The sequence below is a fragment of the Limulus polyphemus genome, unplaced genomic scaffold, assembly GCF_000517525.1.
Source record: "Limulus polyphemus unplaced genomic scaffold, Limulus_polyphemus-2.1.2 Scaffold1342, whole genome shotgun sequence".
Taxonomy (NCBI): Eukaryota; Metazoa; Arthropoda; class Merostomata; order Xiphosura; family Limulidae; genus Limulus; species Limulus polyphemus.
This window is the reverse complement of record NW_013666952.1, coordinates 25985-43003: the sequence shown is the minus strand read 5'-3', so window position 1 is coordinate 43003 and position 17019 is coordinate 25985. Positions and strand designations below refer to the sequence as shown.

Below are 17019 nucleotides of genomic sequence, written 5' to 3'. Positions count from 1 at the left end.
TTTAAATGAACAATTTTTACTAATCTTTTGTGTGTGTGTATTGGTTACGTTAGTAAGGTAGCTCATTATGCTAATATAATAATAGGTAGGCAAACAACGATAATCATAAGGAAAAGTTATATTGATGGTGGAAAATACTACGTTTCGACAGAACATTGGTTTGTCTTCTTTAAGTATTAATAGTACTAAGCAATATAATGCTTATATATATATATATATATATATATAGCTACAAAGACAAAAAAACAACAACATAGGGATTAAATGTGACGGAAATGGTGTCAGCAAGCGACAGAATATAGGTAGAGATCAAGTGTATGAACGATGAATAGACCTTGTCAGGTACGGCTGATGTTGTTAGAGCTATTATCACGATGTAATGAAAGATCATTTGCATTGATGATTTCTTTAGTTTCTAAACAGTCTCTTTCTTTCTTGTAATCTGTCATAAAATACTTTGAGACTAAATTCTTCTCCTACACCAACCCAAAACTACGCCCAAAACAGCTGCGCATGGTCAATGGAGAGTTAGACTGGGACTTTAATGAGTTTAAGCATCCACTATTAAATTATTTTACTTGTGTTCTTCAGTTGCTTGCAAACAAGTTGTTTTACTTGCGAGTTGAAAGTTAATTGGGTCGCATTTACTGCCATTATTTGTATAGAAGTTTATGTATTTTGCAGATGTTCTGGAAATAGCATATTTCTTTTCAGTGTTTAAATTTTTGAGCAAAGTTATTACATAATGGTTACCGGCACACAGCCATCTCTAAAGTCTAATTATAAAATGACAGAATAGAGTTAAGGCAGCCAGTCAACATCATCCACTGCCATCTCTGGGATACCCTTACCTGATCTGCGGAATTGACAATCACTTTTATAGTGCACCAACGTCCAAAAGTGAGGAGCGAGTTTTTTCAACAATGAAACACAAACTAGGAACATTGTCCAGTATAATGTAAATGCATTCCCATAAGATTACCTTCGTTACTAGTTTGTGCTGATATTTCAATATTTCCAGTTAATGCTGATGTTTATAATTGTTTCGTATTCTTATACCTGTGTGTATATTTATGTCAGTACTGTTCTAGAGCAGTGTGGTCCAAATGAAAATTCATGGCCATGGGCCATTACGTGTTATTAATAATATTAAATATGACGTTTTACACATAAAAACGTTAATTAATTAATTAAATAAAAAAAAGAGGAAAACTACATTCTCATAATTACACAAGTATGATCTTCCAATATTTCTACTTTGGCCGGTAGTAACTGTAGGTCTAAGGAATAAGGGTATGTATGGATGTGTTTGATAGAATTAATAACTTGCAAAGAATAGTTCCATTTTGAATATATACACTTTGAGTAATTTGTATTTTTATTGAATTGTATTTATGTGTAACCTATGGAAATTTCCAATGTCTCATATTAAATATAATTAAGATATTGGTAATTTCAACTTGAATGTCATCTTATGTGACACATTGGTTGTGATAGGCCCCACTAGGGTTCAGGTACAGCTGTCTTTATCTTCTGGCTAGAGGAAGAGCAACCAGTTAGCAGCACCCACCCTTCCAAGGAATTTGCATAGCTGTTTAAAATGGATGGAATTGACTGTTACTTTTATAATGAACCCACAACTGAAAGAGATATGGTGACTCAAACCTTGGGCCTTTTGACACACAGCCCAGCACACTACTACTAGTCCACTCCCAACTTATATATATTCTAATAATCATATTTCATGAATTTTTTTTTAACTTATACCTACGTTCCACAAAGTAAATGAGATGCATAACACCCTAAAAGAATTATTTATCTACAGTATTCAATAAATAAATATTTTATTTTAATCTTTACTATGGTGTGTATATATATACAAATAACAGAGTAATCACACCAAACAATTTTTATATTTCAGAATACCAGTCATAACACAACAAATAATTGCTTTCATAGTGTGAACCAGTCTTTAATGTTGAATTGGTCATAATTTAACACATTTAGAAACCATAGTACTATACTTCATAATCTGATTCATACACATATATTACTCTACTTTTTGGATAAACATAATGTTAAACAGCTACATAAATATGAGTAGAGTGGAAAAAAATTTCCATGTATTTATGTTCTCTTGAACTTTGCTACAACCACTTTTTTCATTACAATTATAGTTATAAATATTTTAGTTACAGTTATTAATAGTTACAGATATTTTAGTTAGTTACAGTTTACTCAAAAACACTGGCAACAATATGTATAATAAATCTCTTGAATATTTCAATAAATATTTAATCCATTGACTGCTGATTCTCTGTATAGTGTATGATCTGTCTCCAGCAGTTGAATGTCATATATGGTGTATGCCTTGCAAAAATGCTGCCCGTGTTTAGAGCAGCTGCAGTCAATGGATTAAGTACCTACAAATTTAAAATAACATACACACGAATTATAATCTCAGTGGATAAAAACCTAGATAAAAATATATGAAACAGAGTTTTAACACTACTTTAAGATACTAATACTGAAATCTTTACTTTACATACATATGATTTACTACAAAGCTTAAGAGAAAAACTTGGCATTGGTAATCTGAATACTGAAACTCTTTACAAATAAATTATTACTAGAAATGTGGTGCCATTAATCACTCTGACTTTTTCCTGTGTGTTTATGAAGTCAGTCTTGATTACAAAGAACTTTTAGAGATGTATTACTTTTTAATATGATTAACTGTTGTTGTTGTTGATTCTATAGCATAAAGTTAAGCTATGGGCTATCTGCTCTCTGTCCACCACAGGGAATTGAACCCTGAATTTTAGCATTATAAGTCCAGGAACTTACAGGACATGATTAACTTAAATGACTAGACAGTTTTCTGAAATATGAATGAATCATGTTTATAACAATTTGGTGAATGATCAAGATATTAAAAAATCATATAAATAAGATAAATTTAGACAACATAACATGATTAAATAACAAGAATGTCATGTTTAAAAATATATGAATAGGAAGAAGTAACAGTTTCTTATATATAGGGACAATCTTATAACAAAGGGAATTATGTAGCTACAGAGAAATCACAACTGAAGTGACTAGAATTGTTATTAGCTATTGTGATATAAATAACTAAACATAACTTCTTATTAGTGACAACCTTAGTTAAAACATTATTCATCAGAACTACATTTTATCACTTTTAAACAATCCTAAAAAGAAGTATGTTCTAACTAAACAATCCCCTTCATAAACAACATAGAGATCTATTTGAAATAATTAATAACGTTTTTAATTCTTAAAAAAAAATTCAATTATAAAATATATATTTCACTTAAACAACCACAATCAAACAGAATTACAAAAATTTACTGTATATATCACTTTCCATAAAAGATAACGTTAGATATATTCTTCCCACATAATTGTTTTTTTAATATAAGATAACATTAAAGTAAGTAACACATACAAGTTGTATCACATACTAATAAAATAATACAGGTTATCACAAACTGCTCCTTTAACAATTAAAATTCTTTGTTAATTAAATACTTTAAATAAAAAATTAGAGTTACAATAATTTTTTTCCCCATACAGAAACAAAATGGGTCATGACTGGCATGTAAAATAGATCAAACCACCAGTATATAACTGCTGTGAAAATTCCTTGTCACTCACTGCAAAAGTGGGGCTGTCATGACCTTTTGGAAGCTGTGGGAGAACAAAAAGTAGTAAGCAAGAATTTATATGCAGTAAATACAAAAATATAACAACAGTTCTCTCAGAACTAACATTCTTCACAAATGTAGCTTAATTTTTGGAGCCCATCTAATTGACCATGGTATGCTAAAATACATTGAAAAATTGTCATCATAGAGTATGAAGCATGTTATTTACACTTTTTTTACAACTATTTCTTATCAGTAAAGTTATTTTACTATTAGATGATACCAGTTCTCTCAAACAACTGATGTGAAGTGCCTGTGACTAATTACAAAAACTAATAAGATGAAAAACAGATGTGAACTTGTAAATGTAGTACATTCTGTACAAGTTACATAGTAGGCCAGTAAAGATTAGGGTAAAGTAATGAATTAGTTTATGCATTTACAAAATGTTATAAATGTAATACAAGTTAATTTGTTACTGTTTTATGGATGCAAAATCTGATATAATGTTAGATGTTTTTAAAAGCTGACACATTCTAGTGTCATTATTTATTAATGCCTGCAATTGCAGAAAATCTACAGCTGGTAAAACTAATACCTTCAAAGACTTCATTCCCAAGAAAGAATGAGCACTTAAGCTCTCAAACTGATGTGAATGAAATGTCATTAAAAAAGACTTATGACATGTAGTTTCACTTAGGCTGTACATAACTTAAATAGTGTAATTCTCAATAGGAACATCTATCTCCCAATTAATTTTTATAATTTACAAAAATGTTAAATATCTTCTAATTGCTCAAATATTGGATAAACAATATTTTATACCATTTTACAAGTGAACACAGCCTGGCAACTTATTATGAATGAAAACACTAGATGCACTTTAAACTTTAATACAATATAAAACATGCAGTCTTATTATGTTTATCTATACTAAGTCTACTGACATACCAACCATAAACCAAAATCACATTTACTAAGCATTTTTTTAATGGTCAGCTTTATACTTTTATACATACAATAATTTTCAATAAAATTTAATAAACAATAAACATTTATCAAGATTCAAAGAATCGGCATAAAGAGACTTTAAATGTATCAAAAATATGCAACCACTCTTATTCATTCTGTACACTAGTTATGTTCTACGGCATATAATAATAAAAGTATGAACCTATGTTTGTCTGCTTGATTATTTATTGGAAAATCTACTGAGCTCCTGTGGGTATAAAGAGGTCAAGCCAGATTTCCAAAAATTGGAGAAGTTTTTAAAAACAGGGAAACTTCACATTTCTATATCAACATAAAAACACCATTTGATAAAAGAAATGTTGCTTATTTCGAGTTATTTATTATAGCATATGCATGTGTGTGTGTGTGCATAAAACCTTTTTTTTTTCAGAACCTAAGAAAACCACTTTACTTATTTTATTCTTCAAATAATTTGACTCTATAAAATAATCTTTCTTCACTTAAAATAATATAAAACAATTTTTTTTAATTCACTGCATTTTCTTTCCTTTATTATTTAATTCTTACTTACAATTTAAATAAAAGATACAATTTATAGTCTTTACAGGATTTTCCTGCATGGTAATGGTTGGGATAATATTTACAGAACATATTGCTTGACAACAGCTGTTATAGTGTGAAATGAATTAGGTTTCTTGAAGCATAATTCTTTATGAATTTATTTATGTCACAGCATATCAGAATTATGGTGGAAATTTCTAATATTATTTATTTTAACACCATTTATTATTAAATATTTTCTTGAATGTTACATTGTTAATGACACTTCATTGAGAAAAAACACTAGATTAAAGGAACTATTTTGCTTTAGTTTGTAACAGTGGATATTCTTTACAAAATATGGACATATATCATTAGATGTATAAATATATGTAAACACACCTACTTTCTATGTTGTTCTCTTTCAATCCTCTTTGACACACTCAAATCTAGATCACCATCTAAGAATATTGAAATGATACATCCATCTAACTTTCAGTTTATTGCTTAAAACATTGGAATAAATATATTAAAACACAAAAATATATACCACAGATTAAATTTGTGCACAATTTATATAAAAAACAATTATTAGAACGACTTAAGAATGATCTTCTCCAATATAAAAGTATTTTTGTGGATAACATACTTATTAAAAATATTTATCTAATCTTGTCATTAAACTTGTTAATATACCATATTATTATGTTTGGGACATAAAAGAAACCAAAAAAGGGAGATCAAACTACAAAGAAAACTGAGTAATGTTGCAAAAGTCAAGAAATTTAAGTTATAAGGTAAAATTATCAGATATTGAAAACCTTGTTTACAAAGACAGCTGTTAGAATAAGAACACATTTAGAAAAACTAACTTTAGAAACACATTTCTCTTGTACTTATGTAATGATATAATGGTGTTTGTTAGCATTGACTATGATTTTGACATTGTACATCCTGTGCTTATTTATTTAACTTATTATAAACCAAAACATATATCTAATTTTTAATCATGAAATATTTGGAATTGCAAAAAAAAAACAAATAAACCTTTGATAAGAAATTTAATAATTATTATTTAATGTGAGTGTAACTTTAATCATTTTCAAAAAGTTAAGTTCACTCACACTATATATGAGTTGTCAAGTCATACAGATTCATAGAATAAACAAATACAAACTTACATAATCTTATATGACAGTACAAAATTATATATTTTAGGTTAAAACTCAAATAAAAATTGATCCCAAATCTGAAAAATAGCTAAATAAGTACCTAGTATGTTTAATAATTATATTAACCAATTTCCATAAAAATAAATCTTGCAAAAAAAATTAATTTTCTAAATAATCAGTCTTCACTAATGATAACTGTCAAGGCACGAGAGCCTTGAGATTTCTGTATTATATTACAATATTGTACAAGGAAAACAAAATGTAATATTAATTTTAACTACACTAAAATTGGTAAATGTACTATAACATAACAATGTTTTTGGACAACATGGGACCTATTGGTCCATCTCAGCTGTTCCATCCTCTAAACTAAATTTAAAAAAAAAATTAAAGCCAGCCCTTATCATTCATATATCTATTAAGCTTTTTCTTAAACTCACTTATATTTACTGCCTCTACAACATCTGAAGGCAACCCATTCCAAAGGCCAACCACCTTGTTAGAAAAATGAAACTGTCTTAGCTGAAGATGACACCTACCGTGCCAAAATGTATACTTGTGGCCCCTAGTCCTACTATTCTCACTGTTAAATATGAAAAAAGATTATGCATCAACACTATCAATTCCCTTTACAATATTAAACACCTCAATCAGAGCCCCCCTAACTCTTCTCTTTTCAAGAGAAAACAATTTGAGAGATTTCAGCCTTTCCTTGTATGACAACTCCTCCATCCCAGGCACCATTCTAGTAACCCTTCTCTAAAACCTTTCCAGCAATTCAATGTCTTTCCTAAGGTAAGGAGCTCAATTCACAACATATAATTCTTGTCACATCCCTTCAAAATTTGTAACCAAAATATCATTATTCCTTACCTCCATATGCAGCAAAACATCGAACCTAATAAGGCAATGTTCACTTTCACCCAGATGTTCCCCAGTTTTCACCCTTTCAATTACTTCTATATTTGAAGTTAACAATATATTTGAAATATCATTGTTTCTATTAGGTTCCTTGACTAATTGATAAAGAAAACCATCCTGAACAGTTTCCAAAAACCTTTCTTCCTCATGGGTTGACTCTAGCACTCCCCAATCTATATGCCTGAAATTAATATCACCTATAATTATGACTTCATTAACAAGTGAAATCTTAATATCATTGTAAAGTTTCTCACTAATTTCATCAGTATCATCTAGTGGTCTGTAACAAATTTCCACTAAAAGCCTTTTCCCTTTATATCCACTAATAGAAACCCAAATGGATTCAATCTCTTTGCTATTATCTTTGATATACTTAGCTTCAACAGGATGTAACTCATATTTTACATATAAAGCCACTCCTCCTCCCCTCTTTAATACTCCATCCCTATTAAATAGCCTTTAACCCTATATTTCAATGAAATTTCTGTCATCAAAATCATCTATGTTTAACCATGTTTCAGCTATTCCCATTATATCAAAATCCTCCATTCCTATCAGTGCTCTAAAGTCATCTATTTTATCTCTTATACTTCTAGCATTACAACAGTAACAATTAAGTCTATCCTTACAACTATTATAGTTCTATACTCATTTCCTATGCTTAGCTTTTCTCTGCCTCAATTTTTTTGCATTTAGTATTTCCTGGCCCTCACCACTGTCTAGTCCTAGTTTAAAACTTCTCTTACAGCTGAGTTAATAGACTTAGCAAACTACCCTATTTAAATGTAAACCATTCATTTCAAAAAGCTACCTTCTTCCACTGAACTGATCCCACAAGTCCAACCAGCCAATCTATTCATCCCTACATACTAACCTAATCCTAGCATTTATCTCTAGTGACCTAATTATAACTTCATCCCCTTACCTTTCCCTACAGCATTAGCCCCTACATGCACCACAAAAACTGCTTCTGTGCTAGCCCCTTTTATTATATCTCCTGCTCTGTCAGTTAAATCCTCCACCTGTGCCCCTGGGTAGCATAATCTGATTCTTTTGTCCCTGTTTACCCTACAGAGTATTCTATCCACATGCCTTGTCAAGGAATCACCAATAACTATAACCTCCTTATCATCCACATTCTTCTGACCCTTTTGTTTTCCTTCCCTCCAATAGATCCTCATCTGCAGAAGCCAAGGACTGAAATTTGTTGCTCAACAGGATAGGCTCATTCTAACAAAATTCACTACTTTTTACTCTAACAGTACTCTTTCTAACTTCCTGACAGTCACTGTTAGCTGATGTATCCCTAGCATGTAAAAATTTAAGCTCCTCCTGAAATCGTGCTGCCAATTCCCACAATCTACACTTCTCTACTGTCTCTACTTTAATTGCGATTGCCTCCAACTTCTCCTTCAACCTACAAACTCTACATACAAATTGCACATCTACATTACTAGCTTCGTTAAAATTACATTCCAGTCCCAAGTTCCCAAATAAAACACATTCATTGCCCCCATTACACCTAACAAACTGTGAATGCTTAACTCCTACACTAGTTTTAACCATTGTATTTGTAATAATAATAACCTGATAATAAATACTCAATACCAAATACCAGTAGCCTATTGTTAATACTATTACTGTTAAGTCTAATGTTTAAGAAACAATGATATTATTTTTTATCACAACTTTGTATTCACACTAAAGTAATAAAGTTTATCTTTAATTATATAGAGCTTAATAATTTATTAGAACAATATATGTAAAGTTAATAATAAAATGTATTTAGCCTGATTTATATTATAACCTACCTATATCTTTAAGCTGAATTTAAACCAATGGATCTAAGGTCAAGTAAACAAGTTAATTCTTAAAACACCAAGAGACAATAAACTAGTTTTTAGACTGTATTTATTTAATAAAACAATGTATTTATCCTGTTTTATGATTTACCAGTAAGTTGAAATATACCTAAGCCTAAAGTACCATTACACATACTAAGCCCATATGGAGAAAATATTTTCACAGTATTGATTTTCTACTAGAGTCACATGCAGTGGAAAGTCAATGTTTTTTGCAGTTAGGAAATCTGTAGTTTTCTGTTGATTATAGGGGGTATATTGCATTCTTGCCTATAATGTTCTGCACAAATAGTGAGTACTGAAAAATCTAGATCCCGCTAGATATAATGCTCTGACTGTAAATTGATTTTAGTTTATCTAACCATCCCATTACCAATTTGTTTTTATAACATTTGCTACAGGTTTGGTGGTCCACATATTTCAACATAGTGAGTAACTTTGTTTTTTGCCTGTTGCAATACTCAGCATAGAGAACCTACCAAATATTTGGTTGAAAACACTAATTTTCTATGCCAAATGCACAGGGAAACAAGCAATAATTAATGAGATTAATAAAAATATTAACAATATTTATGATTAATTTTTTTGTGACTCATACATTATTCATAGGTCCATACATATCTTCTTGCATAAGTAGTTTACAAAATATGATTAAAATCCAAAAGGATATCATTTCTAATTGTTAAAATGACACTTAACAGAGAGCAAACAGAGAGCTAGTGAAGATGATAATATTTACACAAACACAGAAGACTACAGGATTAAGTTGCATGTCTATAACCCTAATAACACAATTAATAATGCAGATTTTATACTAATACACTTTATAGATAAGCTCCTACAGAGTGGATATCACAGGATGAAGACTAAGGTTTTTCTAACAAATTATCTTTTCAGTCAGTTTTTTTAATAAATAATGTGGCTGAATTTCCAAACATTAATTGTGGGCAATAACACCTTTATAAGTAATTGTTGTATAGGAACTATATAGTATGTTAAATATCTGGTTCAAATTTGCTATCAGTGTACATGTGTCACATGCTTTTAGTAGGTAGTCGCATACAAGGTCTTAACCTCCAGCATCATAGAAGGTTAACATGTTTTTCATTTTGACCTGATTTCACTATTTAAGTAATGCTTTTTATAATAAACTATTACAAAAAGTAAGTAATTGTAGTTCAGATATGTTAAAATTCAACTTATCAACATGACTGAGCTTAAGTAAAAATGTCTAGTCACAAACAATAAGTGTTTGATTTCATTTTTAACTGATGATTAACCATTCTTTTGGACCCATATCTTGGATGAGTTTTAAAAGAATCTTTGAGTGTTATTCCATTTCATCTGAATTATTAACAATAATAACTTACTGTTCTTGCTGTTGATGATATAAAGAACTACAACAGATAATAGAGAACCTATAAAAAGTTAATTAAAAACATTATGATTACTATATTTTCTTGTGGAAAGCATCTAAAACTGGCAAAACTATAATGTTTTCATGTAACAATTACAATTTTCCCCAAATTAGAAAAAGTATTATAAGAAGGGAGTAAAACTTTTTAAAAGTTAAAACTCAGAGCATTTAAAAACCTTAAAATATAAAATGAATAAGTTGTAAGGGATAAAATATTAACTAGGTCAACATTTTGGACAGTAGTATCAGACATATTAGGTGTTTACTAGCTGCTTTTTTCATTCTAAACTTATCCAAATTTTTTAAAATTACATGGCACATAGGTTAATGTAGAGTGTTGGTCCAGGAAGTGACTAAGTTCCTTTCACCCTACTTATCTATTGTTCTAGGTAATTCACCTATGTTATCATGTGCATTTTCTCATGGAAAACAATTCTTTGAACTTGTGCATACTATATAAAAGTAGACAGAGATTTTTTTCCACTGATAAGTCAGGTGATACCTTGAGAAAACATCCTCCCATATTTTTCTATGGGAATGACCAACAGTGCTGTATGTAGCAAATGTGCCCTAGTAAGAATAGGATTATTGTTCTACATATATAATGCTATCTTTTCTTAGTCTGGAAAATATTTTTGACAAATCTTCTTCAACTTCATTAAGAGCTATCAAACCTTCAGTAAAGCACCATAAATAAATTTTAATTGTGTATGGTGTTTAATAATAAATGTTCCACTATATGTTACATTGTATCCAGTTTCTTTCTATGCTAAACTCAGAGAATTCAGATTTACTCTGTGATACATTTCTGCAGATCCTATTCAAATACTCTTAAGGGATATCATTATATCTTATAATACCATAGGAAAAACAGCTTTCATCAAAAACTATGAAAGTTGTTTGGTTGAAATGTTGACCATATTAATCTTTTTCCCTCACAGCAACTTTTAACACTTTCTTTGTATTTTCAGATTTTATCATGCTTGTAACTACATTTGTTTCTTACTCACACAAAATCTAAAGTCAAATTTAGATAGTGATATATTTAAAACAGAAAAAATATGTTTAAAATTATATCCTAGTTCGTAGGCCTGCAGGGCCTCAATACATTATTTAAGTGATAAAAAACACCTTTTGGCTAAACTTATTCTCATAATCCATATTAGAATGAGAAATTATGATTGTTTACATGAAAAACTAAGAGTGACTCATTACTGGTAATCACACTATACAGTTGATTCTGCTATTTGTTAACTAGTGATTCTTTTATACTTCAAGTATTTACTTATAATAATAATCTTCCATGTACATACAAACATGATAATGTGATATTTTGAATGTTAACATTTTCCTTACCTGAAAATATATTTCCAATAAATACTCACAGAATAGCTTTATTCCTTTTCACATATACTAAGGATATTTCCATGCCACCAGCCACGAGCTACCTCCCAAATGAAAACACATGTTTACCATGAACTATGCTAGCGCATGATGTCATTATCATGTGACAATAGCCCTCCACCAATAGGAATTTGACACAACCTCCTCATACAGTAGCTCTTCCTAAGCATTTGTGCTCAAATTAACTTCATTCTTAAAAAAGGGAAAAAGAAAGTGCACTGGAAGTGCAGAGAATGGGTGGGAAAGTATGTAGAGGTGAGTATCTATCAGAAATACATTTTCAGTTAAGGAAAATGTTAACTTCTGATATGATACCTCACCTCTTCACACAGAATATCTAAAATTCCATATTGAAAAGAGGGAGAAATTGGTTCAAACATTAAACTTAGATGAGCTCCCTTCAGAGATAATTCAAGGGAATGCCCACTGTATGTGACACCTGATAGCAGGGGCTCCATAGGGGCACACCTTGTGGGAGACCTACACCTCGTTTTGACCAGGGTATACCCTTTGCCTAGAAGGAAAGGCAATAGATGGACAGAATTCTAGCACGACTAGCCAAGCACTAGCACACAAGTGGTCAGCAAGCCAAGAAGTGTAGTGTGGTTAGGGGGTGATGAACCCATACTGCTGCAGGAGGAAAGCACACTATCTGTTAGAGAAGCGACCTGTGCTACACAGACAGTGTCAGCACTGTCCTATTTCTCATCATATTGTGCTGTACAAAATCAGTGAGGAACTCTTCAAGGTCCACCATCCCAACAGCAGACCCAACCTGTAAGGGTAGAAAGCAAGAAGTTTCTGGAAGGAGAGAGGTCCCAAGGTAGAGACAAACAATAATGGGAACCCTCCAAAAGAAGAAGTATATGCCAAGTAAAGTAACACTGAACAGCCTGAACTGGACAGAGATGACAATCTGGGTCTGAATGAGCATAGAACTGAGGTGGGAGAGAGAAAATGATCACCTTCCTGAGCAGCCAAGATCTTAGGAAGAAAGGCCTGGTTGGGGTAGAGAAATAAGTAAGCAATGTGAAAGAGTGTGAGAAGCATCAATAGCATATATATATCTAAATGATGATGATGATAGGCAAGAAGGAGAAGGAAATATGCCTTAAGTAAAACATGGTATAAGGAACATGAAATCAACATTTCAAATGAAGTACATGTAAGAGCATGTAAAACCATGTTAATGTCCCAGGTAAAGGAGAGTTTCAGAAGCTTCAGTGGTAAATACATCCAAATGATGATGACCACAAGTGAGAAAGTGAAGGAAACAGGTCATCAGAGAAAGATGGTATTATGAACATGAGACCAATGGCTTGAGCAAAGTAAATGTAAAAATCACATAAAAGTCCCAGTAAGGAATGGAAGTAGAATGAGGGGATCGGTGAAGAAGGAAGGACATGAACAAAGTGGAGAGGAAAGGGGAAGAAAAAACCTGGCAGTAATGAGAAAGGCAAAATATAGTTGATAAAGCCACTTGATACCTGGTAATGGTGAAAACCTACAATCTATGGTCAAAAACCACATGAAAAAGACTGAAAGAGAGGCCACAGTAAGATGGCTTAGAGGAAGGGAGTGGTGGATGGACCAATGTTGAAACACCCACCTTATCCATTGACAGATGGGCAGAGATGAAGGATGACAGGAATGGACAAGAAAAAAAAGGCTACACAGTTGATGAGGCCAGCTTAGTAGGCAATAGACTGGAGAAATCCCAAATATGAAGATGAAGGAATGACACTCTCAGGTGTAAAAGAGATGTGGGTAGTTGGATCAAGAGAGAGCAGGAATAGGGCAAAGGAAAAGTTGGCCTGGATGTTAATTAATGAAACAGAGGAAACCACATTTGTGCTGACCAAAGAGGTGCCACCAACAAGACCTGACAAAGAGTGCCATGTATCAATGCAAGGATATGAGGGAGAAGAAAACGAGGAGAGTAGGCATACAGAAAAATGTGAGGCCAGTCCTGGCTGAAAGCATCGACTACCAGGGCAGAAGGATGAGGAACTGGTGACCAGAAGATGGGAAGTTTGGTGTAGGGAGGAGTGGCAAAAGTATCAATGAGAGTCATGCTCAATGAAAAACCTCTGGGTCAAGAGACCACTCTGTAGGTAGAATCCTGTATGGTCAAGAGACAGTCTGCTACCAAGTTTAGAGCCCCTGGCACATGACAAGCCACAAGCTGAACTCGATTGGAACAAGCCTAAAATAGCATGCCTAATGTGCAGAAGCAAACGGTCTTGGAATGGGTATCCCCCTGATGGTTGATAAAAGAAACAGCTGTGGAACTGTCAGAATAAATCTTTACCAACTGATCAACCAGAAGAGGGAGGAAATGAAAACATGCCCAACTGATGCCGAGAAATTTGAGTAATTTAATGTGAAATGAATGCTCCAACACAGCCCACACCTGAGGTCATGCTATTCAGAGACACACCCTAACTAGACAGAGAAGCATCTGTGAAGGGATAGAGATCCAAATGGGGGGAAGCAGCAAGAGGATGACTACTATAGTATTGGTATGATCAGATGCACCAAGTACTGGTTAGGTGTAAGAAAAGTCCAGATGGGGGGAGTAGCAAGAGAATGACTACTATAGTATTGGTATGATCAGATGCATCAAGTACTGGTTAGGTGTAAGAAAAGTCTAAGAAGGTTTGACAAACCAGCCTAGCCGAGCCAACTCCCGCAGTTGAAATTCAGCCCCCAATTCATATGTATGGCAGCTGAATGCCACCATGGATTGATTGAATATAAAGAGAAGAAGTAATGCTAAAAGTAGAAGAGCACAGAACTGGAAAACTCAATCTTCCTGGATGGATGATATGAAGAAATTGCTTGGATGATGGGGCAATTAGAACATGTAAAATGGCATTCAAAACACTGACCCTGGTCCTTCACAGACCTGGTGAAAAGAAACACCTGAGATAAAAAGAAATCCTCCATATGAACCGAGGGATGACAAAAAACCAGTTGAGAGATGGCAGATCAATAACTGGATGCCATTCCCTGGTCTTCTTTGGGACCACAAAGAGATGAGAATAATGACCCTGAGTAGGGGTAAGTACTCTCTCAATGGTGTTCTTGGCCAAAAGATCCAAGACCACATCCTTGAGATGCTGAAGATAAATAGGATTGGAGGGAAAGGGGAGGAAAAGAAGATAAATGGAGAGATAGGCCAAGGGTGAGAACCTGAAAAACCCAACTACTGGCTAAAAATGGAGAAAAGATTGGAGAAAGAGATAGACGGGCTCCTACATGGCCAGACCTGATAGGGTAATCACCGATGAGATGAGCAATGACTCTGACATCAGGAAGTGGGAGGATAGAAAGAAGAAAAAGAAGGTTGGGAAGTTGGAATGGGAGATGTGTGCCTAGGAGAAGAAACAAAAGAGTGAGGTTGAGAAAAATGAGAAACAAAAAAAATAATGAGGACTGATGCTGGGCCACCTTAATCCGGGTCTCCAATGAGTAAAAAAACACCTCCGATGACTTCCGTATGAAGTAAAGGAGTCTGGTAAAGAACATCAGAGATAAGCATGAGGAAGGCCTACATTAGTTAGAGAGCATCCTGTCTCAACAAGACCGAACAGCAGAGTAACCAAGTAAGGAGGGATAGAGAAGAAGTACAGGCCAATGTGATGAAAAAAACAAAGAGAGAACAAACCTCTTCAGAAAACCCCTCTGGAGATATAAGTAAAGTGATGAGAGGTAATGCAGAAGAGTGGTAAGAAAGAGACAAAAGTGTGAAAATTGGGCACTAGAAAGGGAAAGAGAAATTAAGGAGTCTTGCCCCTAAGCAGGTAAAAGGTATTCCAAAGACTGGGAATCGAGAAATGAAAATGAAGAATGGTTGTATGTCAGGACAAATGAGTCCACATAGACCTTAATATCAGGTGAAGAAGGGAATACAATGTAAAATTGAATATGGGTTTCATGTAGTAAACCACAAGAAAAATCAAAAGACATAAGAGAAAGAAAGAACATACCTACAAAACCATGTCAAGGAAGAGATCAGAAGAGTGAGGATTTTCTTCCACAGATAAAGCTGTGCCTAGGACAAACCTTGATGGGGAAATAGCCAGTAAACTTCATCGTTATCCTGGTCATATTAAACTGGAGAGAGGGAACAACATTAGCCAAATAAATGAAAGGAGGAAGCCCAGTGTGCTTGAAAGAACAAATAAAACATTGAACAATGACTGTCACATCCTCCACAAACAACAAGCCTCCAGTAGCCACAGTTCCTGTATTAGGAACGTGATCAATATCACAGGACAAAGTGGAAGTTACCACCACTTGAGAAGTCATAATGGCGGGTCATCATCAAATGTTTTTTTTTTCTAAGCAAAATTAAAGATACCACATTGGTTGTGTGAAACATAAACACTAAACCAGGTAAAGTTGAATGAAAATTAACACAGTTGTAAACTATCGCAAATCTCAAGCGACTGATTAACAATTATGGAGCACTTTGATTCTAGATAATGTTTAAAAAATAACTTTCAGTGCAAGTGCTTATGAGAAGCTACTGCACAAGGAGGTTGTGTCGTCTTCCTATTGGTGGAGGGCTAATGCCACATGATGATGATGACATCATGCACTAACACAGTTCATGTTAAACATGTTTTTTTATGTGGAAGGTAGCTTAAGGCTAATGGCATGCAAGTCTTATAGGCAGATGTGAAAAGGAATTAAGTTGTTCTATGTGTGGAGGTATCCTCTCGAAATTTGCTCTTTCCATTGGTTAAAAATATCTGCACTAGCAATGTCAGAGAGAATGTCTTGAGAGACAGAGACAAACAGGAGAACCATGTCATATGGATGTTGAAAATTGAGGGATATCTCAGTAAAACATGAAAAATGGCTGTTCACTCTTTATGTTTTGGTTTGTCAACATCTATAGTATGAGTCTGTAATTAATTGGACACACTGAAATCCATAAGATGGTAGAGAAAGAAAATCTAAATTGAAGAATTCAGAATTGAGACATGTCATGTGACACAGGGAAGTGATAACTGAGAATTGATTTAAATATTTCCTTTTGAAATTAAGAA

General features: G+C 33.0%; 1 protein-coding gene across 1 annotated transcript in view; it reads right to left on the bottom strand.

Annotated features, from left to right (window-relative positions):
* Positions 1-2336: 2336 nt before the first annotated feature.
* Positions 2337-17019, bottom strand: part of LOC106463180 (major facilitator superfamily domain-containing protein 1-like) — a 40335-nt gene continuing 25652 nt past the window's right edge. Inside the window, exons 7-9 of the mRNA XM_022390616.1 lie at positions 10509-10556; positions 5590-5644; positions 2337-3714 (exon numbers count right to left, since the gene is read on the bottom strand). Coding sequence (XP_022246324.1) covers positions 3678-3714; positions 5590-5644; positions 10509-10556 — 140 coding nt within the window. The 3' untranslated portion in view covers positions 2337-3677. The remainder of the gene's footprint in view (positions 3715-5589; positions 5645-10508; positions 10557-17019) is intronic.